Source organism: Symphodus melops, assembly GCF_947650265.1.
Source record: "Symphodus melops genome assembly, chromosome: 19".
NCBI classification, from domain to species: domain Eukaryota; kingdom Metazoa; phylum Chordata; class Actinopteri; order Labriformes; family Labridae; genus Symphodus; species Symphodus melops.
This window is the reverse complement of record NC_136709.1, coordinates 21003710-21029458: the sequence shown is the minus strand read 5'-3', so window position 1 is coordinate 21029458 and position 25749 is coordinate 21003710. Positions and strand designations below refer to the sequence as shown.

The 25749-nt window shown below is 42.3% G+C and overlaps 2 protein-coding genes across 2 annotated transcripts; one reads left to right on the top strand and one right to left on the bottom strand.

Moving 5' to 3' along the window:
- Window positions 1–358: 358 nt before the first annotated feature.
- dnaaf9 (dynein axonemal assembly factor 9) lies at window positions 359–21788 on the bottom strand. The gene is made up of 37 exons (XM_079369766.1): window positions 21604–21788; window positions 20965–21044; window positions 20680–20805; window positions 20466–20590; window positions 19901–19997; window positions 19593–19699; window positions 19220–19297; window positions 18953–19054; window positions 18407–18462; window positions 18183–18318; window positions 17263–17344; window positions 17012–17066; window positions 16830–16914; window positions 16672–16748; window positions 16537–16581; window positions 15843–15888; window positions 15617–15728; window positions 15308–15378; window positions 15079–15126; window positions 14886–14973; window positions 14570–14673; window positions 13885–14028; window positions 13702–13787; window positions 13461–13562; window positions 12765–12882; window positions 12514–12602; window positions 12259–12393; window positions 11893–12018; window positions 9660–9697; window positions 8545–8680; window positions 8220–8306; window positions 7398–7504; window positions 7045–7119; window positions 6037–6224; window positions 5864–5929; window positions 5111–5204; window positions 359–4880 (listed from the first exon to the last, which is right to left on the bottom strand). Exons 1-37 carry the CDS (start codon window positions 21657–21659, stop codon window positions 4774–4776), a joined length of 3474 nt encoding a protein of 1157 aa, XP_079225892.1. The 5' UTR covers window positions 21660–21788; the 3' UTR covers window positions 359–4773.
- LOC306840478 (uncharacterized protein) lies at window positions 21755–25703 on the top strand. The gene is made up of 4 exons (XM_079369793.1): window positions 21755–21841; window positions 22520–22619; window positions 22835–23659; window positions 24166–25703. Exons 2-4 carry the CDS (start codon window positions 22607–22609, stop codon window positions 24876–24878), a joined length of 1551 nt encoding a protein of 516 aa, XP_079225919.1. The 5' UTR covers window positions 21755–21841; window positions 22520–22606; the 3' UTR covers window positions 24879–25703.
- The last annotated feature ends 46 nt before the right edge of the window (window positions 25704–25749 follow it).

Here is a 25749-nt window from a genome sequence, read left to right as displayed (position 1 = left end):
CTGCCATTTCTCTTTAACAAAGTGAGTTAATAGCCAAACCACAACACACACACACACACACACACCCTGCAGACAGTTAGTGTTTAGTCTACCTCCCCCAATAACACAGAGCTCCCTGTCTCAGTTGGTGCTGATACAGGGTTTGGAAGCACAGAGGGAATCCATGCTGCTTCACCAAGTGATAAATCCACTACTATGCTGAACGGGCGGCGTGTGTGTGTGTGTGTGTGTGTGTGTGTGTGGCTGCTGAAATCTGAGCACCGAACAGCCAGCACACATTTCACAGCACAAACACACAACGCAGACCTTTGAGTGGATGCTGCAAAAAGTGAAGAAAAAAAAAAAGAACAGAACCAAGTTGGTCAACCATATAAATATTTAATGGATTACATGGTGCAATAAAAACAACAAATATATTAATATAAAAGCATCAGTCACAGGAAAAAAACAGAAGTTACAGTAGCTTTGTGCAAATGCGATTAAGTTGAGCTCACCCGCTGTGAGCGCCCTCGACGGCGCTCACACGGCGGTCAGTTTGGCACTTTCCAGGTCAGCCGATTCTTTGTTTCTTGGCTCCTCACTTCCACAGAGACGTTCACTTATTTATATACGTTCTTTTCACTGAATTTGACGGCATGTGAGGAGGGGAGAAGAAATGAGCCCCCCCCGCCGATCTAATTCTGTCATCATGACAACAAACACCTCCCACTTTGAAAAGGAAATGTTCCTTTACACAAATAACTTCTTTATTTCATACTTTGCCGAGGAGCCAGTCGAGTTTGTTTTGCCACAGATCGTGATAATAACCACCACCGTCTTCTGTTAAACAACTTGTTTTTGGGAGATAATAACACCTGAGCTGATTCCTCTGACGGTCTGCGAGGACCTCGACAGAAAAGGACAACCCGAACAATTAGTGCCGACAATCCCCCCGAGCAGTGAGTCATATTTGGACCATCAAAAAGGGATTTTTTTTTTTTTTTTTTAAGCCGCTTTCCTCACAAATAGCACATAAAATATCCGCTTCATCAAGAGGTGCCCTGAATGTCGCCCCTCTTGAGCACTGGAGCCAATCTTTGAATGTAGAAAAGCACCGCTGTATCACAGTGCAGTACAAGAAAATATCCCCTCTCATGTAGAAAAGCAGTTAACACCAAACTTTGTTTTTGTCCTATAACTTCAGCTACAGAATGGCTCGCCTGCACACACAGGATGAAGACACCAGGGTGCTCAGTCGGCCAGAGAGCTGCGCAGTGGTCACACTCAGAGGTTATGGAGGGCTCTTTGGGCCCCCAATGTGCAATGAGTAGGGGTCACCAAACTTTAGTCATCTTCCTTCCATCTGTACTCTGACACAAAACTGATTGGAGGTTTTGCATCCCGACTTGGGGCTGGACTAAGACACGAGCTTCCTTCAAGTCTGTGCACGGTTCCCTCAAACACGGAAATCTCTTCACGTGTTCTGAAACTAAATAATTCAGCGTGAATAATCCTAAGTACCAGAGGTGTTCGAGTATCAGTACTCGCTGTGCCCCCAGCCCCTTTTTTTGGTTTGTTTTACAAAAATACCTGATTCCCTGGAGCCCTCCAGCTGCCTCCCCCCGTGTGACCTGGCCTACTTTACCCTCTGGCTCAGTAAATACACATTGCTTAAAACGAACGACTCCGTGGATTCCTTTCACCAACACTGTTGAAGGACGGATCCTTGCCTGACAACACCTCCTCCCTCCTGTGACAGCGAGAGGGATGGAGCTTTAATCTCTGCTTTTCTTAGCCGTAGCCAAGGCACTGCTGGATCAGAGAAACCTGACGTCTCACAACCAATCAGATTCTCTTTTAGGATTTTTTTTTTTCCCCAACAAGAAAAAAAAAATTGCATCTGCTTTTTGCTTTTTTTGTAGCTTGTGCGAGAAGAGACGCTTTGCTTCAATTCAGTCTTACAAAAATACTATTTCGACATTTTGAGGTAATTCAAATTTTTAGCAGAAATGTAAAATAAACCTTTTCTTTTTCCTCTCTTTGTTGTACCAGTTTGGTGAAAGGCAATATATTCAAAATACATGTGGCATCATATTAACATGACATCTCAACACATGCTAAATAGTGTAGACGCACTAAGTAGTAGTATATAGGTGTTAGTGGTTATGTTAGTTTGAACATCACACACCTTACAGAACCCTCCGCTCTTTAAGGACACTTCTTCTCTTCCTGTCGGCCAATTAGGGCTTCAGTTTCTCGCTCTTTGACATGTGCGCTGGGATTCAGACTCATGGCACCTCGGCCTCCCATACGTCAGCCTCACAAATATTTCCCTGTCAATCAAGGTAACTCTCTGCAGTATTACGTAAAGACAGAGTGACAGCAACTGTTGCTCGAAACAGACTGCTTTGGGAGAACATTTCTGAAATACTGAACGAGAGGATGCAGCTAAAACAAGAATCATCGCTTTGTCAACAAAGGACTTATGTTACGTATTAGACTGCCCTACTTTAAGTAACAGCAGTGTAATCTCAATGCTCCATCAGTCATTTGTAAGCACAGCTTGGTGTTAAGACACTGAGTCAGAATCCAGGGAGAGACTGAGGCCTGAGCATCGTGTCTGTCCTTAAAGAGCTCTTTGAGGGTGCTGTAAGTAGAGTCTAGGAAACACAGGTAACAATTGCACTTCTTTGATACAGTTAGTGGACTCTAAGAGAGCTGTTAGTGTGAGTAAACTGGGGGGGTCGTGAACCCCTCCTTCACTGAACCATGCCAGGGAAACACAGTTAGAAGCACACTTCTTTGCTATGCTAGGTGCTATGCTATTACATGTAGCGTCCTTTGAGAAGACATGTAGCATGAGACGGTATGGCTTGTTCAGATCGACGGATGGGGCCAGCAGTGTGGGGTCGAGTTCATTCTCAGGATACTCGGATACTAACGGATCGTCGGAGGGAAAGCCCAGCTCACATTATGTCTGTCTGCTGGGAACAAAACACCTGATTCTTTCAATTTTACTGCCTGTTGACAGCACGGACGCACAGACATGTAAAACATGGCATGGCGTTGTTGGCAACCCCAAAACACACCGAGGTCCCGGCTGATCTTTAAATAACTGTTTGGATAAGAGTCCAATAACAGTCACTAAGTGTTTTCCCCGCCCTGCTCAGGAATTAGGTTATGGACTTGAAATACATCAGAGGCGGATGAAACTTCCTGTCTTATCCGACGTGGTCAAGATGTCCGTTTGCTCATGAGAGAATCTTTAGCAGCAGCAGCAGCGTGACTTTAAGTGACCATCAGGCTGCATGTTCACACTGCTGACCCCATGACCAACCATCGCCCTGTTCTTCACGAACTGTCGCAGGGTTTCTTCACAACTTCAGCTTTTAAATTCTTTGTTTCCACCACATTTGACCTTGAAATACTTGTGTGGTTAGACTTAAAATCATTTAACTGGGTTTTTAAATTAAAACCCTTTTTCCACTGCAGGAAAGAGCCCAGCAGCATTACGCACAGGTGATGATCTGGAGAATTTAAAAACCTGTGTAGAAACCCTGAATAGAGAAAGACATGCATAGAACATTAGTGTGACACACTTCAGAGGAGACTTCTCGTTTAAACACAGGAAGTCGAAGGCTCTGTAACGTCTCATCAACTGTTACGAAACCTTCGGACGGTACATCGCTCACTAGGAGCTCTACTCAGGTTTAATCAGACAATCTAGTATTTTTTTTATTTTTTTTTTACATTTCTTCTTTTCCCCTTTTCCTACCCCAAACAATAAAACCAATATTGGAATGTTTACTTTTATAACGGATGTTGTGACAGACTAACTTCTGACTAAGATGAGAAATAGGGAGATGCACACCTCTGTTTGCTAGCTGCATTATGTAACAAAGAAAACAAGGCTTAAAGAAAAGTTGCTGGAGTTCAAGATCTCAGAATTTAAAGTGTTCTTGGAAACCCAGCTGTTTCCTCGAACAACAACAATTTGCTGCAAGGACTCGTCTGCTTTATTGCACTTCCATTAGATTCACTTCAGGAGTCTTAAAATAAAGCACTGAGATGGCATTTAGCTATGTGATTAATGGTATCATTCATCAGTTGTTTGCAGCCAACAGGCTGTCCAATGTTTACGGCGCTATAGCCAAGCGCTCCCTCTGCTGCAGCGTGGCACGCAGACAAGATAACAGGTGGGCCACGGATTGGGTGACAACAGAGGAGGAGCGATTCTTGAGAAACCCCACCAGGGAGCCCACCAGTATCACACGGCTATCCATGCATGTCCCGAAATAGAGGCATTAATTTGCCAACTGTGATAAACAGAAACGCACAAGCTGTAGGAGTGCGTGGCTGGAAATTCCCTTCAATTGTGAAAGTCTCTGAGCTCGCAGGCTTTGTGCTCTAATCACCACGGTTTAAAGATGGACGCTGGTGTTGTGTTATGTTTCACATTTGTCTGCGAGCATATTCAATTGGAAATAACACAAGTGAAGTGACCCCATCACTTTGTCACTTTCATTTGACATACATGATACTGGACGTGCCAAAGTGCTAACTGCACAGTGACTGGTGATGCAGCTTGAAGGAAGGCAAACAGCCACGCTATGACGTAACCTGCTTCTGACGGGTGATGTCATTGTGAAAAAAAAACAGCTGCACTCAAACTTTTCAAAGAAAGAAAAAAAGTGACATAGTACATGCGGTAGAAACGTAAACCCCCCACCCCCTCCCTTCAGTGTTTCCCTTAAATAAAACCCAATGAGGCATTGGACATACACACAGATTGTATCATGGATCGAACAGATCAGCCTGTCCTTGCAGCTCCAGCTGACGGTTGAATAGCTCGATCTCTTGGTTGGCCTCAGTGATGTACTCTTTAATGAACTCTTCCATGTCTGCAGAGAGAGTCATGTAAGGGACAAAGCTGTACCATCGCCACACAACGAGACCGCTGTAGACCTCCTATTAGTATGTATGTATCACACGCACTTTGACTAATTCATGCATACTGTGTGGAAGTTCTTCATGTAGCTGATTGTGCTGTATCGACTGTTAGCTGTTGTATTTGTTTAACTCTCTGACACAGAGTTGAAAGCTTGAATAACAACAGGACAAGGAAGGATACTGGGATGGATGTCCCTTTTTTCTCCAAAGATGTCGACGTATTGATACCCGTTGTAGAAGAAGCCAGCTGGGAGTGGGTCCGAGTGCCTTTTCAGCTGAGCAGAAATGTGAAAAAATATCAAGATCACTTCAGGTTATTGACAGGAAACTCGAATGCAGGTCCTGCAGGCTCTCTTAGAATCTCGAAAGTAAAGAAAATGTGACCACAGAATGGACGTTGGATAAAGTCTGAGGAAGCTTCTGTTCAATATCAAAGAGTTTATTCTCTTTGGCTCTAGCAGTGACATCAAGGAAATATTCTTTGAAGATAGAATGTGGAGTTTTCTTGTAGACAAACCCAGAGTGTTTGGGTTTGTTTGTCTGAAGTTTTGATACATGTATTTTATTCTAAACTTAGAGAGAGAATTGTATGGCGAATTTCCTTAAAAATTTCAATCCATGTTTGCATCCCATACAATGTTTTTTCTTCTCCGTCTTCTGCCGGCAGCCTTCTGAATTCATTCAGCCACAAGCGCATATGTTCAATGCATGCATGATAGAAACACAATATGGGTACTAAACTCAGCAGGTGTAAGGCTTAAGAACACGGCTCGGAGATCTCTGCAGAGATGCTTTAATGGCCTCTGGGGAGCTCTCAGGAAACATTCCAGTTGAATCAGATTTATAAATGTTGCTGCATCTCACCAAGATTTCAGGAAGTTTCCCTGAGTTTTGTGCATGTGTAAAAAGGGTGAATAAATCCAAACACACTCACATGTATGTCCTTGATTTCCTGTAATGAAAGAGAATATTTTGTTTTCTTCGGCTTCTTCGTCTGCCTCTGTCATCAGAAACAAGAAACCAAAGACTCAGGGTTACAACCTGAATGAAATACTGGATGTTTCTCAGTCTCTGTTTGTGTTGCCATTAAAAAAGCATCACATCTACCTGCTTGGCACACAGTCTGAGCCACTCCTTCAGTCCTTCCTCAGTGAGGCCAACACCATCAAAGAGCAGAAAGGAGGACGTGTTGGTCTCTTTGGGGCCTGGGGTCACAGGGTGCAGCTTCTGGACGGGGACGATGCTCAGGCTCCCACTCACAGTGTTGTAGCTCACCTCCACCAGCTGCTCCGAGTCTGGAGGGTCCACAAATGAAGGAGTCACACGTACAGCTCACACCCTGTGTAACACCTGCTGCAGCAGCTTCATATGGTAACAGCATGGTGTTGGTGGGGTGTTAATGTTGTAGCATCCACACAAACTCTCTGCTCCCAAAATGCTTCACAGAACTCACGTGCAGTCGGGAAACAACGAGAAAGGAAATGTCAAACATGTCTGAAGGTGTGCAACGTCTGAACAGTACAGAAATGTAAATAAAGTAAATAACTCAAGATAACGTGATGTAAATGACACACTTCCCTTCTGACAGTGACTGAGGCTCACACTTCACACTCTTGGATATTAAGTATTAGGTTAAGGATTACACAATACAGCTTCACACTCCTTCCATTCTGCGTCATGTTCCCAGCTCTCTACAGCACCTGCACACGCTCTGCACACCTCCTCACAGCCACCTGCACTCTCTCTTCATGCACAAATACTACACAGCTCTGCATATGAGAAAAGAGTGAGAAAACTATGTGGAGGAAACCAAACTGGTGGACTATGAGCTTCTATCTAAACACCAGACACCAGACCAACAACCGAGCAGTATTCCTACCGTCAGGAGCTTCTTGCCTGCCTTGAGGGAAACTTTTCCTCAAATACTTCCCAAAACTGGGAGATGCAAATGCAGGTAAAATGTAATACACCAAAGACACAAGTCACATTTGTTCAGGAATGCTTAACAAGAGCAAAGAGTCGAGCACATCTGACCTGGAACATCAAGATGTTAGCAAAAGTGATCATGTGTTTTAAGAGGTAAAAAAAAGTGAATATTGATTAGAAAATTCCTACCGGAGAATCGCACTTTTCCCCAAACATTGTAAACGTTTCCTGTAAAGGGACTTGGCTTCAGTGATGACTTCAACGCTGGAAAAAAAAAGGGAATCATGGGAAACAAATGGTGGGATTTCACATTGTTTGTTTGACTTAACATTTTTCTTTAAGCAAAGATGTAATGAATGCATGCTTTGTGGAGATGGATTACTGCACAGCAAAGGCGAACAAACACTTAGAGACCTCTGTCGTCTCCATATTTGGAGGGGCTGGCAGCTTATGTAATCATGCACAAACCCTGCCAGCTCATATCTGAGCTTGTGTCACGTGTACGAGTGAAAGAAAGGGGGGATAGTTTCTTTCTATCTCACCTTTACAGTGGGTGACAAATAGGGGCCTCTCGAGGGGCCGCTTGAAAGCCACGCGCTGCTGGGTAAGCACCAGAGACCCAGAACCAGAGAAGAAGCGCCCTTTGCACCTAAAAAAAAAACAATCAGAGCGTATGCATATAACACAAATGTGAGAGAGTTAAGTTGAGAACAAGACAAATGTTTTCTGTTGTCTTTGGCTGGAAAGTTGTTTACTCTAGCAGCTGCCGACAGGAAACAAGCCAGTTTATGTGATTTACTGGTCGGGCTGTGGAAGAGGATAATAAAAGTGTACATCTCAATACTGGCGTCGGCAGATTAAAAAGGTTCTCGTCTCGGTCAAAGAGTTGAAGTAGTTAAAAGCATCTCTTCCACATGGCAAACAAGGCTTGAAGATGAGTGAATGAAGAGTGCCAGACTCTGGACAGATATCGAGTGTATGATCTGACAGGAGGATTTAGCAGAAGTTCATATTAGGCTGACCACTGTGGCATGAAGGCTGACTGGACAAGGTCCAAAGGGAAGGAGACCCCTCTGTGTACATGGCAACTGCATGGCCAACAGCTTGTTACTGTGCTGCCAGGAGGCAGCTGGTGATAGAACACAAGACGCCCTGAGGGGCTTTACAGCAATCAGCAGCCGATACCCCCACCACTGCAGCCGAGTGGCAATTAAACAGCAGAGAAGGAGACGAGGCAGGACTGAGCAACGGCAAGCAAAGATTCAACGCCAATCTGTCGTTCAGAAGTCAAAAGGTCGAGCGTGGAGCCCGGGTGACACATGAATGTCAAAGCAGCAAAGTGGAACATCGGAGTAAGTTCTTACCATCCAGGGAAGAGGACATAACGTGCTCTGAGCATCTGTGGCTCATTGAAGCTGCTGTCAGAAAGTATCAGTTTCACATCTTCATTCCTGTTAAAAGATAAACAACAATACAGACTGAATGTGTTGATCAATGTCTGCAAACCCTGATGAAAATGTATTCAGTCCATAACTAAATAGGCATATTCAAGCGAACAATGCTCCTTCCACACTGATGTGTAAGCCCAGCAGCTATGTGATACTCCAAAAAGCTGTGAACGTTGTCATCAAAGATGAAAGCAGTAAAATAACTGTTTGCAGCATTGATCACAATTCTGAGAGCGCCTACCTGGTGACAGCTCCTCTCTCTGCCAGTATGAAGGCTGCGGTGGGGTTGGCAGAGCGTACCAACTGCTGAACATGCTGCATGAGAGGATGCTTCTGCTCTGCTGTCAAACCAGTGAACACCACTGTACTCACAATACCTGACAGAAAATGAGACACAAAGAGGGAGTGTGAGTTTCAAGGAAATCTGGTTCACTTTCTTCAAGATTAAAAAAAAAAAAGTATCAGTATTGGCTGCAGAAATTCTGCGGTCTGCGTTAACATTAGTAACTCTGTTGTGTGCGAGTACACTGTGCCCAGTCTGATCCAGCAGACGACAGTATGCACATATTTGGTTTGTGAGTCCGCCAAAAAATCAGTAAGAAGAAGAAGCAACCATGGCAACCACTCGCTCCTGAGTCCATCCTGCTAACTGTGGATGTTTTCGATGTTTTTTGGTTCTTGCACATCGATCGTGCAGCTCAGAGGACGAAAATGAGCCCAGGCCATGCGTATATTAAATTTTTATTAGAGACAGGATTTGTTTAGAATCACATCATATAGTGGTCCACCGTACTCGAGTACAAGTGAATTGACATTAAGAAAACTGACGTCCATGTTTATTGCATGATTATTTTCACTTTTGATTGACTTCATTTAACCTGATTTATCCAGCTTCGTCCCTTTCAGATCAGAAATCTCTTTTTTACGGGAGACTTGGAGACTTTGGATCTTGAGTTGCTTTCTCTGCGCAAGTTCCCCGGTTAAGAGATTTACTCAGGAGACTGTTGTGTTACGCTTTTATTTTGGAATTTGTTGCGTTTTAATCTATGGGTAACTTTACTTCCTGTTTGGATAAAAAAACATTTTATTCGTAACGTTGGTAGATTGAAATTTTAGACATTGACCGTTAGATCGAAAAGTACTGACTGTAGGAGCAGGAAGATGCTACTGTCATTCCTCAACTTCAACTATTATGTGATTGTATCTTTAGGCTGAGTAAGGCTGAGTTGAGCTGTTTCCAAGAAGCAATACATTTCAGGAAAACAATCCAGTGCCTTTAAGAATTAACATCTCCTGGAAAAAAGTTCATCCCCGGTGAGTTCTGTAGTTTAGGAACCTGCAGAGGTGGACACTCACCTTGGCTGCACTGCTCCAACAGTTTAGGAAAAGCAAACCTAAAAGGGAGACATGAAAGAGAATGACTTCATATGAACAGTGAGCTGATCACAGCCATCACTTAAATGAGTGAAGTTGTGACCTAAACCTTAAAACACATGTATGAGCTGTGTTGTTCACTAACTCACTTAAAATAACTCTGCTGCAGACTAATGGCTGCTTGTGAGCGCAGTGCAGAACTAAACGGGACAGCTCCATGTTACAGGCCTGCGCCTTCAGATTATCAAACCTGAAGCATTTTTCAGCGGATGACATCACGGCTATGACTGCAAACTAACCAATGTAAAAGCTTTCTGTAATCTCATTTGATCTTAACCTAATTTATTCCTAGTGTTCCAATCGATCATTGTTATACTCCACGATCAGAATAACTATTGTGAGCCTGCTCCTCCCCCAGCCACCACAGACCCTCCTCTGCCGCTCGCAGGGAGCCTGCAGGCTGCAGGGCTCGGAGGATCAGCGATTCTGAAAGGCATTTATCTTTCCTGTCCTGATGTAATGAACTGTCTAAATTCATCACAAAGAATGGATCATGACTGACTGATGAGCTTCAGTGAAGAGGGTGCGTTAGTTGCACATGTGGACCTGGGGGGATTAAAGGGCTCTGCTGAGGGGGTTGACAGGCAGGTCAGGCCTAAGCTGGGCTAACCATCCCCAATTAGCACCATAGTGGGGGTCCACAGACCTCAACACAATCTATGGCAACAGACAGTGATGGGGGGCTTGTTGAAGATGCCTCAAATGGAAAAGTCAGTGCTAACCACATTGCTAACTAAACCTCTTATAACACATTTTTCCATTGCTGAGCCAAGTGGGGCTTGTCAGAGTTTGAGGGGAGAGTCATCACAGAATGTTTTTAGCAAAGGATCTAAATCATATTTATTAGTAAAGCTCAGCTGGCGAGACACCCACCTCATCTGAGAGGCTGTGCTGAAGTTCAAAATAGAACTTTTACTCAGCATTCATTGTGAATTTTCCAACGCACAATCAAATCATTATTACTCCTGTTGTAACAACTTGGACCCCTAGTCACAGTTCATCTGTGTGTACCTATCTCCTGGCTGCGCAGTGGAAAGCAGCCTATTAACCGGAGTGGTATGTCATGTTGTGTAGAGCAGCTCAGTCAATCTGCAACAGTGAGAAGCTCTGTAAGCTACATCTAAAGCCTATAACAAAAGGAGAGTGAGATTAAATGCAGGACTGATCCCATCTGTGAAGCGACCCTGCCTTGAGCTTCAATATCCAGAAGTGTCATGTGACCTCTTCCTGGAAACCTTGAATGCTTCTACCGTTTATTAACATCCACGCCTGTCTGTCATCAGAACATGTTACATGAAATATAAAATGAACAATTGAACCTTTTGTCCCTGATGTGTTGGAGCTCATATGATCTTTTAAACTTGGATAAATACACAGCTAACATTTGCTGCCACTCTGCAGTTACGCGTTCATTCCAATGGTTGTACATGAATACTGTGCAGGGACCAGAGACAACCTGTGGGTTAAGTTATGTTTTTGGAATACACTAGGCAAATAAAATGATAAGAGAAGAGCATACTGATGTGGTGAGCTACACAAACAGCAGGAAAAACCAGCATGGCCGCAGCTTGAAAGAAAAGGTACAAACAAGTTTGAGCCCTGTGGCTTCCCTCCTTCTATCAGAGAAGTGCAAAGAAACAGCAGGTTAGTATGCGTCATTAATTGGGTATAAAAATGTGGTTGAATTTTTCAGGCTGTTGTACAAATCTTATTGAAACAGCTGCTTAAAAACTCAATCTACCACTCATCTGGGAGTCTAATTAAAAGATTGTGACAAACCAGGAGGCGCTGCCTGAGGACATTTACTTACTGACTGAAGCAGCTGCACGACTGTGACAGTCACTACAAATATGAGTTCAATAACTGCGTCACTAAGTGTGCAAGCAACAGAACGGGATACAACTCTGCTTTAATATAATAACTGCGTTTATAATAACTCTTACATGCTGAAGTTTAAAATAGGTGAACTGAAGGTTTTATTCATGTGCTCGCCTGTGAATATTTAATCTACTGAGACATCAGAGAGTCCAGTTAACCACCAAGTGTCACTTTTTTTTCATTGGACATGAATAAATCTGAAACATGTTTTTTAATTTGATTTTGTCCTCTAAACCTCAGAGAGGTTAGAATCTATTCTACCTAAGGTGAAATGTACCTGTGCTCCATGCAGGAGGCCAAAGGGTTCACACAAGCAGTGACAGCGCCGATGGTGAAACACGCTTGGACTACTGGGTCCGGGTGGAAAAGCACAGCCTGGATGATATCCAGAGCGTCTGTGTATCTGAGTGTAACATTTACAAGAGAAGACAAAAAAAAAAATTAATGTCATGTCTAGTCTTTTTCTTTCTTTAAATATCACACTGTATTTATATGTTCAAGCACCCACAAATACTCTGACTGCTAAGATAGTCATAATAAGTGTGTTGTGATCCCTAATGCTGACATTTGAAGCACTGGAGTGATTTATAACGGTAACACAAGCCTTGACTTCCATATCAGGCTGATCAGCGACTCTTCTTACCCAGGTGAGAGCACCAGCAGACGGGGTTTGCCTCCTGAACCTCTCTGGCTCTCCAGGAAGCCAGATAAAAACTCCTGCAGGTGTGAAGCTGAGAAGCTGTCAGAGCCTTCAGGACTGGGTTCATACACCACCCACCTACTGATTAAACAACAAACGGATTATAATGGGCTTGGTCTTGTTTTGACATTTTCATCCCTGTTTTTTTATAAAATCAAGACTCAAGACAGAAACCTCACTGGAGGATCACTCTCTCACCTTTCACATTCTTTGCTCATCTGGAGCAGGAAGTTGCAGAGTCTCTTCTTATGGCTTCCTGGCAATCCAGTGATGATGGTGATGACAACCTTTTCACACATTCAAAAGCCAACATGAGATTTTGTTTCAGCTCATCTTAGAAAGACTGTCACAAGAAAGACTCATTTGATGGAATCACAAATGTTTTTTTCCTTTCTCTGCCTTTTTTATTTTATTTATTTTTTTCTATATAAGGGAGTATCAGTGCTCACCTTGTCTCCCTGGCTTTTCACTGGATTCCTCAGCTCTACAGAGGGGAAGAGCAACCCCAGGTGGTCAAACAGAATGGGCTCCTGACCAATACTACTCAAAGCAAAGTGCTGAAGAAACCTGGCACAGACAAGAAAACTGAAATCAGTGAGTGGAAAAAGGGTTGAAACAAACAGGCGCCACTAAATGGTATACTGTCATTCTCAGTTCTTGAATGTGCTTCAGTCTCTGCAGTAGACACGTAAGTGCAGGAAATCTGTTTTTATCCCTGCTGGAACTGTGAACTCAGAAATGAGAGGGTAAATACTTTGATGTTAATTTTGGGTGCAAATGCTTCAAACAGTTGGATGTCTAATTATGCTAGACGACAGATTTAGGGCAGATTTTGGCAGGCCAAGATGCCAAAAGATAATGTGTTATCCTGGTGTCCGATCCTCTTTGGGTAAGCAATACAGAGAGGCAGGAAAATATGAGTTCACTGTTAATATCGAGCCATAAATCAAAGTTCTCTCAGCAGAAAATAACTCGTTATTTTGGATGGTCACCAACGATTAATACCCTGTATCAAGAAACACAGGCTTAAATGTTGTTCTGGCGAGACATACTCAATATTAAGCAATACCTTCTATCATGTTCTATAACTCGCTCTGGCCAACTGTTGAGTAATCTACTGCGTGATTTAAATGTTCAGCACTAACATGTCCTGCTCTGGGAGTTGGGAGTATGAAGTCTTCAGGCTGCCTCTGCGTTTAGCCACCGGCGGCTCCTGACTGTCGTGCAGCTTCTGCAGCCTCGTGTGCCTGAAATAAAAACAGTCATTAAGAGTTGTTGTGTCACCCTGGGTCTGTGTACATGACAGACCGTAAGGCTTTAGGAAACAGAACCTAACCGACTCATATGAACTGATAAAAGGTTACAAAGAAGAGGAAGTTGTCTCACATGTTTTTCTGGTTCCAGGTCAGGTGGAGCTGCTCCACCATCTGGAGAGGGAGTCCAGATTCAGACTTTTTCCACACTGATAGAACCTGAAACCAAGAGAGAAAAGAAGCAGCTTTCATTACATCCTTACTAAAATGATTTGTTTCTTACTTCTTGAAGCCTTGTGTTACTGCCGTCACTTACCTTGGAATAGAAGGCCCTGTGGCTCTTGGAGCGGGGCTGGAGAGCGAAGACGAGACATTGATCCGAGCTGTGGAGAGCGAATGGAAGGTGTGGGAGCAAGCTGCTGTCGTACTCCACAAAGAGAGACGCCACACCGATGGAGTCCTGATGACAAAACACAGAAATCATACAGAAGTTTACAACAATGGTGACTTTTTTAAGATCTATTTTGGGTTTTTTTTCATAATAATGTCAATAATAATACATTTTATTTATAAACACCTTTCATGTCACTCAAGGTCACAGTAGAGTAAAAACAAACCATGTGGATTACGTGTTTATTGTAGAGACAGGAGAGCGGATGGAGTCAGAAATCAGTTCCAGAGAGAAAGAGGAAGGACATGAGGATGAGGAGCCACAAGCTGCACCTTTTCAATTTAATAAAACAGATAATAAGTTCAACAGAATTGTGGTGGTGGTTGGTACACATGCCCATGTGTGGAGGCTGTGCTCCTCTCAGCGGGCGACCTTGGTTCGAATCGCACCTGTGGCTCCTTTCCTGCATATCATTCCCTTCTCTCTCGCTCTCGCTGATTTCTGATTCTCTTCACTGTCCTGTCTTTACAAAAAAGCCCCGACCCACCCCGGAAAGAAAACTACCAAAAACTACTCATCATTTGACATGACAACACCGTAAATATTTTACCAGATTAAAGAACTTGATGGCCTTGATGTGATCTTTGGACAGGGTGATGCTTCCATATTGAGAATGGACAAACAGGATTCCCTCAGAGAAGAAAACGATTTTCCCTAGGATGGATATTTGAAGAGGGGTTATGTTTATCTCAAAGATTAACATCATATAATAAAGGGTTTGTAAATCTGGCCTCACATTTACATTGACAGTGTTAGAATGCTCATTGTTTCCAGGGTAAGTTATTCATTTCAGTTTCTCTCTTTCTAAATGAATGTTCATAAAACTTTGCTACATGGTGGAAATGTAAAAATGACTGTAGAGTCACCTTCTTCAGGTGTGGACAGCTGACTGCTGGAGAACATGTACGCAGCGTCTGCTAGAGTCAGAGCAGTCCCCAAACAAGTTCCTTCCTCCTTTTTGACACACAAGAGAAGGTGTTGGTGTTGCACATTTATACACAGACAGAACATGTATGAATGTATGAATGTGTCTTGGATACATCAGGTTTGTACATTTACCTTAGTGAGATGTTGTGCTTGCTCAGACTGCTTGACATCAGATTCCATCTACAAACAACATGACCACCAGACTTGTGATTACAAACACGTTACAGATATACAACCAACAAACTGTGATTGGACTGTCTTCATAACGAATGATTCTAATCGTGGAGGTTTAGGGGGCAGCACTAATCTAACATTCTGTTTGTCATATTCATCTGAAATAGACCAGCAGAACCACACGTACCAGCCAGCAGGCATAGCGAGGCACAGTTGTAGTGAGGATGGTGTAGCAGCTGTCTGAGGACACAGTGCCATCTGCAGGACAGAAACAGACTTCTTTAAAATGAAGCATAAACCGCAAAGCCAGAGAATGACAATCCCAGAAGATGAATCCCAGATATTAACCTGAGGGCAGGAAGTCGTCTAGTGCTGCATTGTTTTAAAATGACTTTCACCTTTTTTTGTTTACGCTGACTAAGAGATTTGCTTTTCTTATTACATATACCACACTTTCTTTGTGTCTTTGACTCAATCAGCAAGTTCAATATTGCACCTTTCTGCTGAATGTTGATGCTCGACTCCAAGAAAGATTCAGAGAAGACGACAGAGCCGAGGTCCCCCCCGCTCCACTGCAGGTCTGGGATGTCATGGACGATCATGGAGGCCTAATAAAAATGAAAAATAAACTGAATGAGGCGCGATGGCAAAAGGCTTAAATGTGAACAGTCATTTCACTGTCCGAGTCTGATCAAGTTAAATAATATTGTTCTCTAACTTACTGTTTTGACTACATAACGGCTTTCTTCATCAGTCAGTGGAATGATCCTGAAAATAGAAAAGAAGGGTCTTTAGGTCTGAAAGGATTTTAATGCTGAATGTTTGAGGATGTCTTTTTTATCCCTGTGGGAGGGCTTTATGTTTTTCAGTTAGCTGCACAACAATCATTCATCCAGCCAACGATGTAGAGGTAAGAATAAGTAACTGTCTACAAGACAACAAATACAACAGGTTAAAAAACTTTGCCAATGGCGGCTTGCAGCAACAATCTGACAGAAGTCACTTAAACGCTGCAGACCAACGATGGCGACAATCAGCCGGGAATGGAAGGGCCTTATTTTAAACTTTGTACAGGTGTGTTTTGTCCCTCATGGTCAAACTAAACAGTTTAACTTGCTGTGACAAAGGGAAAGTTTCAGATTCAAGAAAACGGCAGTTTTCATAAAAGTGGTGTCAGCTTTAAAGTTCACACTGCACACAGTGAGTTGAAAACAACAGGAGAGATGACTGCACTCGGTCATCTCTTTAGTTTGGGAAACATTTGCGTCCGGGAAGGACGACCTGCACCAGTCAGCACATTCTGTCACGTTTGGGACTCTGCAAACATAATGACCTGAGGCGTCTCAGAGCAGCTCCAGCACTCACTAGTAAACAACTCAAAGAGGAGACCTAAGTTATGGACAAATTCGAACCCACCTTCCTGTCTTATTCACTGCTTGAATGTTGAATTCACACTTGGACCTGAGCAGAGAGAACACATCATCAAACTCCTGATAACATCAGTCAGATCGTTCACACTGAGCTGGCTGATAGAGACATGTCATTCCATACCTGAGAGAACTGCGGTACTGACTTAAATTCATTGAGTCCAAACCCAGGAGGAAGGTGTTCTCTGCTACATCTTTGGCCTACAATCACACACACGTCTTACTGAGTAAACATGCAAGTTACATTACAGAATGAAATGAATGTACTGGAGAAGGTTTCACCTTGATAAGACTTGATGTACAGGAGTAGCATTTGATTCCTGATAGGACGGCCTGAACAGCAGCTGAGTAAATCTGTGACAACAGCCTGAAAAAAAAAAAAAAAAAAAGATTCATAAACATTTTACAAAAATGGAAGAAACAGCCAAAGAATATTCTGGAAACAAATAAACAGAATGACTCACAAGACTTCGGTTTTGTTTTGCTCTGTGTTTTGATTTCCTGTTTTTTGTGGATTTTCTGAAGCAAGCAGAAACAAATGATTTACAAACATGTGACAGTGAACCACAGATCTGATAAGACTTCTGATAAGAGTCTTTACCTCTAACATGTGATGCTAATTACAACAATGTAAACAACTTAAGAAAGAAAAAGATGAAAATCACGCATGCACTGCATTAATGCTGAATAAGCAGAGCCGTACTGTAACTCTCACCAAGGTACGGCGTGTGGGTGGACCCAAAGAAGTATGTTCGAGAACATGCCAGAGGTCCTTTGGGAGCCACACACTGCAGAATCTAAGGGACAGAAAACGTGTTACTTCAGAGAGATATTATCATGTTTTCATTCTTTACAAAGAAAAGTGCTGAAAATAAAATTATGTAAATATTTACAGGGATCATGCTCTCAAAATGATCCGTCATAACACTGCTCTGCACAAAACTATCCATTAGTACCAGATTACTCCACCAGGTGGTGCTGCAGGCCAGTGTGCTTCTTTAACTTGAGAACTGGTCATGACATTACAACCAACTGTGCAACCTAATGCTCTCCAGCACAACAACTCCATCACTAATTCTCCTTTAAAAGTCTTTTATTATGGCCTATTTTCAGTCACTGTTTACATGGCTGACACAAGATTCTGCTCTCCATGTTCATACGCGAGGTGAGCAAACGAGTAAACCGTCTGAGTCTCGATGCATGGGGTACATTTTCCATTTCTGCGTGCAATGTGTGATGGTGGCAGCTGTTCCTGCATTAATGACGCTGCATGTGTGTTTTTAAACTGGTTTAATATTTCCAACTGGTAGAAAGGATGCAACCAAATGTTTAGATGAAAAATGGCAACACAAAGTGTTTCTTACACACCAGATTTCACAGTAAGCAGTAACCATGTAAACAAAACTGAATATGTAGCTGCTTCTTAAAGGAGGAATTTAAAGTAGAGCTGTTTTTCTGGATTGCACAGGTGGTCATAACATCATGTGTGATCCGTGTAACACTTAATACAATATGACCATACATCAGTGCTATTTGGATTGCCGGAGGGTTTCTCAATGTTTCTACTTGTTTAATGTTTACATTGTAAGGCTCTCATCCTCTCACATGACTGTGTTTACATGTCAGATGTCTCACCATGTGTTTGGCTGTGGAGTCTTTGGCTCCTGTGTTGCGGACCTGATGACTCTCGGAGGGAAAGTTGAATAAATAACTCTCCAAATCCTCGAGAGAGGAGTGCTTCCCGAACAACACAAAGGGCTGCTGACTTTTACTGAAATAAAGACATGATATAAATGTTTAACAAATATAACAGATGAAATTAAAAACAGTACAAAGAGACAGTTACACATAAACGATACCTTTTATCTGTGATGTTGCTTGAGATCAGGCCATGAGAATAATAAGTACGGAATGCCTGTGGAGTGATGAAAGCACAACTTCAATATTTAAAGGATTCTGCGCTTGGTTTGTTGTCAGTTATCAAAACTGCTGAATAATCCCGTCACACAGCTAAAGCCAATAACACAATGTAAGGCCTCTGCAGACAGATCAGAGGTGACCAACCACCGACCTCATAATGTCTTTTCTTAACAAACTTTAAGTCTTTTTCTGCCATGTTTTTCATAAATTCACTGTAAACACATCGTTTCTCCCACATTGTATTTAGTTTTACATATTCAGAAACTAGAAACTAGACCTCAAAGGAAATGTAACTGTTTCTCTGTCGCAGTGCGATGTAATATTGTCTGCTGTCCAAAAACTAAAATAAAGAACTGTTACAAACTAAACAAGTGGGAACACTTCATATATTTGTGTTTGTAATGAAAAAAAAACAACACAATTTACAGTAAGGGCCAAGTCAGTAATGTTTTTGGTGGATAATTGGAAAAAGTCGCACAACGCACCTCTCCTGCCTGCGCTTCAGACAGCTCCAAGATGGAAAGATGGCTCTCCAGGTCCATTCTGGAGAAAAACCCACTCCACTGCTTCTCAAAGTACACCAAATCCTAACATACAACAAACAACCCCGAGGTTAGAAGATATGTGTTTATCTGAAAACACTTCAATACTTATAGACAAGGAGAAGTACTCATTGGACGATTTCGGTTTGAGAGGTATGTTGTGGTTATATTCGACAGAATTCTGACAATTCAAGAAGAGCGTCTTCTTACCTCTGTTAGGACATTATCCAGGGACACTGGGTCCAGTCTGTTGTAAACCTGCCACAGCTTCTCACTCATGTCCATTAGCTGCAGAAGCAGGAATATAAAAAGCAAGCTCAAACAAAGTGTAAAAAGTGTGAGAGAACGAGCGCCAGATGCTTTAAGATTAAATGGCATGTTATAGTATCTGTATTCAGGGTTCAGTGTCAAATATGTGTAAGTGGAGAATACTGGCTGATACAGGGTAGCAACATGACACGGTGGAGGGAGAAGACCTGCCTACTCCCTCAGGTGTGTGGGGAAACTTCAGGTTCACAGCACGGTGTGTCATTGGAAACACGTCGAACATGGTAATGAAGATTTGTATTTTTTTTTAAGGTACCTTGTATCTTATGGTAAAAAAGCTTCCTCCACCGATGCCTTCCAGAGCAAATGCTTGAATCAGGGGCCACTTCTCCACCATAAACATGTCAAAGGTCTGGAAATGTCCTGAAGGAAGCAGTAGAGAAGGCATAATTACTGCTACGGTTTGTTGCTGTAATTACACAGTAAGCTGCTGTTGGTGATGAGTTTGTAAAACTACCTTGTGCTCTGACTTACTGAGAAATAATGAATGCAGTTTTCACCATCTCTTTATAACATGTAGAGCATAGTCTATAAATGTGTAGATTAAAATGTGAAGATATGTACCCTGGGAGCTGAAAGGTACTCCGATACGATAGCAGTCCTGCACCATCGTGACAAAACTAGAGATTTTAAATTCCTCGGCTGCTTCCTCGTCTTCATACTGTGCGCAGAGAAGTGAAACGATAGGGGAAGACAGAAGAGATAAGGGCATCAACTTAGAAATAACACTGCTACAAAGAGTCAATCACATGCAAAATGTAATCAATAATCTATGAACATAGTAAGAGCTTCAATACACAAAACGCTCAACAACAGCAGGTACACTGGTAAACACTTTAACACACTTTGTCTTTGCTTACAGTTGATGTGCTGCGTTCACTGTGCAACTAGTAAGGACAAGTTCAATCTGATTTACTGACTCTAGTATATTAAGTGGGTGCTTGGAAAAGCTCAACTGTGTAGTCAACATAACCCAATCAGTGTTTGCTCCAGGCTGATCTGTTGATGGTGGCCTGGCTGGTCCCTGGCTCCCTGACAGTGTTGATGCTGCTTTTACTCTTAATAAGGTTCCTTTCACTAGATGAAACGGAAATGTTTGCCGAGTTAGGGAGGAAGAGAGCCTTCTCACCTCTGCCTTGGTCATGCAGTAGAGATGCAGGTTCCTCCAGTGGGACACGTAGGGCAACAGGTAACTATAGTTCATCGGGTTGCAGTACAGATGAACACAATCCGCCTTGATCAGCAGGATTACATCTGGAAAGCAGAAAAGTAATGTGTAAGAACAGATAAAGTCTGACCAAAAACTTTGATAAATAGATTAAATACTATGTAAAAAAACTCACCATCCAGCATTTCTTCAGGAAACTCCTCAAAGGCATGTTCCAGATTGAGCTGGTTTCTTTCATAAAGTCCATTAAACAGGTATTTTGCCAACTCTGTGCAGCCATCATTATATCGGCTGTCAATTCCTGACAAAGTTAAAAAACAACATTAAAGTTAGCTCACTGGCTGTGTTGGAATCACCATCTGTTTTGAAAAATCTTTGGCCTTTGCAGGCGGCAGTACAATTGGCGGATTCAGATAAAGGAACAAAGATTAAAGATAAAACTGTTGGCCACTTTACATACCAAGAGAGCACAGGATGCCATCAGGAGTGGCAGCTCCCCCCGCACAGAGAAGAGACTGAACCTGACGCAGGCGACAGCAACTAAAAAAATATTCACAATAAAATAGTTACAGTCATGTTTAATGATCTACTATATCTTCAGGTAGATTTGAGGTAAAACGTACCAAATGTCTTTGCATTGGCTGGTTGTAGTGCAGGATAAAAAAAGCAGCTATAAGTATTTACATAAGGAATGTAGTATTTACAAAATAAGGTGCAGACATCTATAGATGTAAAAACAAAAGCTATGTGTAAAATTACTATGCAGCTAAATATATTGCACGTTTTTTGATGTATGTAATATAGGTAGATATCAGTACTGACCTAGGTTATGCATATACATAGTCAGATATAAAGGTAATTGAACCTTGTTGACCTATAACGTAATGTTAAAAAGCTCATTGGAAATAGTAATAATAATAATAATAGTATTAATAATATCAATAATAATGATAATGTAGCCTGTCGCTCGCTTGACACCGAGCCGTCGTTAGCACCGTTGAAAACGGTAAACGGTTTTTAACGGCTGCCAAGACGCTCGCGCTTACGATAGCCGAGCTAGCTTGACAGCTTCACTGAAGCGTTTTCTATTCGACATTACCTGACGGATGGATTGACTCCCGAGATTTTTCCGTTTACCCTCCGAAGACCAGCCATTGTTCTCGTTGCAACGACTCTCACAATTCACGTTTTTTTTCTTTAGCCGAACGACGCTAAGAATTTAGTTATTTTTTACACCGAATAACTACATCCTCTCCATCACCCTGGAGAATGTCTACACAAAATAGCATAGCAACGGAGTGGACCACTTCGTATTTAGGGGCGCCAGGAATATTATGGTGTATATTTCTGATGTAGTCGTGTTATATTTACCACTTAGTTTGATGATTTAAAACATCTTTCATCAGTTATACAATCACAGTTTGTATTGGTCGAATAAAAATGATTGTTAAACGGGAATTTATCCGAAACTATGAGACGGTTTCCCCCATTTTCTCTGTGGTAGCGTCTTGTTTTGGGCCGTTCAGGCAGCGGCAGGAATCACTGCGCAGCCGCACAGAGAGATGGTGCAATCCCTCAGTAATCTCAGTGAGTGTAAAGGGGAACTCTTACTGCAACTCGATACATTCGATTAATTTATGAATTAATTACATTAATATGGTGTACATGATATCTCAATTGCTCTTATTTTCCTTCATTATAAGGATTGTCTCCTCTTTTAAATGGCACATAGGCTAATATGAAAAATCCACTTTTGCCATTGATAATTTCAACACAATTGAACTACAAACGGCAAAAGATATATTTTTCAAACAAAACACTACATACTTTCTATTTGCTATGTAAGGAATTAATGCTGTTAATAAGAACTTAAGCATGACTTGAACAGGAGAAAGAAGCACGAGACCAGGAGCTTGCTCATTCCATGGTTATACAGCAGCACTTCCTTGACAAAACTGTTGGTCCCCATCAAGAGGTGTTGTAATGAGGAAACATCTTCTTCCCTCATAATACAGGTTTTAGAGCCAGAGGATCCAGTTTCTTCGGTTAACTTGAGCAGACAAGGATCACAAAGCTGACCTGTAGGAGCACCGGCAAGAGACATGGCAAAACATAGTAAGTGATTCTTGGTGTTTCCCAACATATGTTCTGCTAGTTATCACTAATAATGAACCTGCAATTTTAGCCTTTAAGGTCCAAAAAACCCAAACATGCAGTAACGTTATAAAGCTGCACCTACCCTTAAAAAAAGAGAATGATAATGTAATTTGGTGTGTACATTTACAAACATTTCCAAATCATTAAAAAAATCATTCTGTGTTGTTTTGCAGATGGTGTGAGGAACTCTGCTCAGATGATGGTCATATCCTCAGTGGAGGAATGGTTCTCCTTTAAGTCTCTGCTGCAGAACTGCTCTAATGAAAAACACCTCCAGCTAACTTTTAGTTCACTGGGATCAAATCAGGTCTGCGACTTGGCAGTGGATGGTCGCTCTTTTAGCTTGCACTATGCACAGTTAAAACAAGACATGACAGAGGAGGGCATCAGGCAGGCAATAGAAGGCTGCTTTCAGTCCTGCACTGATGGAATCTGCACTTTTCTGCTGCTGATACAAGGTGGAAATTATACAGAAAGTGAAAAGAGAATGATTGAGATTCTGCAGACCCACTTTGGAGCTGAGGTTCTGAAATACTTGGTTGTTCTCTCTCTGGAATATGGAAAAGTTGCTGAAACAATGAACGTCGCCCTCCTGGAGTTGATAACGATGTGCAATAGAAGGTACTCTCAAATCACAGCAGCAGCAGCACATGAAAAACTGCGCTCTCTACTCGACATGGTGGACCAAATGCTGACTGAAAACGGCGTGAAGGGCTACACTGAAACCATGCTGACTGAGGCGAAGAGAAGGAGCACAGAGGACTCAGCCATGAGGATGCTGAAGGAGACGGTGAAAGAGGCCGGGGGGAAGGAGCAAGTCTTTAAGATGTTGGTTCAACGAGAGGAAGAGAGACGGGCCAAAGAGATGGAGGAGCTGAAGGCAAGACATGCAGAGGAGCGAAAGAAGGAGGCAGCTGAAGGAAAGACATTTGAGAAGAGGAATGAGAGCTTGGAGGAGCCTGCGGTGAGCCACAGAGACAGGCTGAATGACACTGAGGGTAAGGTATGTTCTTCTAGTAACTTTTTGTGTTTAAATCAGACATGAGGAACAATAAAGTTTCACATTTTATTACATTGTGTTGTATAGTATGATATTAAGAAAAAAATACACCAATCTTGCCTGTATACCCCAAACACAACACATTTTTATATTTAATATGTAAAACAGTATAAATGGAACAGAAAAAAAAAAAAAAAAAGATTTCTTTGGTTGTTGTTTTTTTTTTATAAATATTTTGAAAAAGGAGTAACCAACTGAGAAAAACTTCAACTGATATGTGAGAGAAATGTTTTTTTTAGTAAAAGAAAGAAAGTAAACACTATATGTCAACATTTGAAAAGACTGTCATGCAGCTGCTTCCACCACTAGGAGGGGATATAGTTACATATTAACGTCAGCAACAACTGAAGCGTTTATGCTTTAACAAACATCTTGTGGAAATATTTTAAGGTTCAAATCTTCCAAAACTGTTTGCTAACACCCAGTTTTGTTTTTTGCATGTAGATGATGATGACACAAAGAAGATGTCGGCCCTTCTGTTGGGTCTCTCCGGCAGTGGGAAGTCTTTGGCTCTGAATCTAATTTTAGAGAGAACAGGTAATAAATACTCAAATGATGAGTCGAGTCACAAGGCCACACAAACCCTCACCTGTGAGAGAAAGCAGTTGTTAGCAGCAGGGAGGAGGATGATCTTGGTGGACACCCCAGAGCTATGGGACGAGGACGGAGTGGAAGATCTGGAGCTGGTCAAAGACGCTTTGTCTTTGTCTTTACCTGGACCCCATGTCTTCCTGCTGGTGCTCCAAGTGGGCCGTTTCACCCAGGGCGAGTGTGAGATGCTTCAGCTCCTGCAGAGGATCTTTGGACGAGAGTTTACAGAGTATGCCGTCGTCCTCTTCGTCAGCTTCGATGGCAGCCAGCACAGGCCTCAGGCGATCGATGACTATGTGATCAAAGCCCACTCGACCCTGCAGGAGCTGATCAGGAAGTGTGGGAGCCGGTACTATGAGCTGAATGCTGCAAAGTCCCAGGATGCTTTGAGCTGCCCTCAGGTGGAAGAGCTGCTGTCAGGCATCAACAAACTGGTGGCTTCACATGGGGGCCGACCTTACCCAGTGAGGAGATTTACTGAGCAGGAGCTGCAGAGGAGGAGAAGAGAGATCGAGGAGAGGAAGGAGGATCCTTTGGAAAGGAACTACTTATTGAAAGACGATTGACTTCAATAATAACAAATGTACGATGAATTGTGCAAAACAATCAAATGCACAAGGAATCAATTCTGCAGGGATTTGAAAATAGTTGTTTTTCATTGCAAATGGTTACGCTTTGGGGATTTACTAAACTAAACAAAGGAGCAGAACACATAATCTTCTTTCATTGTCTTTGTTTATAAGCATATGGGAAGAGCTGATAGGGGGAAAAATGTGTTTACTTTCCCATGAGTATGAGGACTAATCCGACTGGTTTATGAGATTTGTGTGTTGATATCTTGATTGTGCAACAGTTGTCTTCTCAAACCTTATCTGTCAGATGTATGAAGCCACTGAAAAACAAGACTGATGCAGATTTATTAAAGCTCTTACAGCGTAATGAAGGATTTCTGTTTTTTTAATCAAATATGTTGTAATTTCATACATTTTTATCTGCTATATACTGAGCATTTGTAACATGTTTTAGAGGTCACATATTATGCAAAAGCCTCCTATATTTGTGTCCCTAGTCTGTCTGCAAACCCCCCAATGATGAGAAAAGTCCATCCTCTCCGTCTTCTGCCTGCTCCACTTTACAGAAAATGTGTGCTCAAACAGGCCGTTTGGAGATGCTCCCTTCATGACATCACAAAGGGCAGTAGCCCCTCCCCCAGGTGGGTGACACTTCCACAGCTAGGTGTTTGTTCTGCCCTCTGAGTCTGCCTTCTCACGACCTTCCAGAGAGGGGGGCGTGGTCAGACACATTTACATTTACGTTTCTCGACATGATCCGATACAGGATCAGAGTGGGACATGTTTCGGGGAGCTCTGAGACGTATTTACACTTGGTGGAAAGGAGTGTAATATGTGACCTTAAAGGAACAGTCTGTGTCTATTT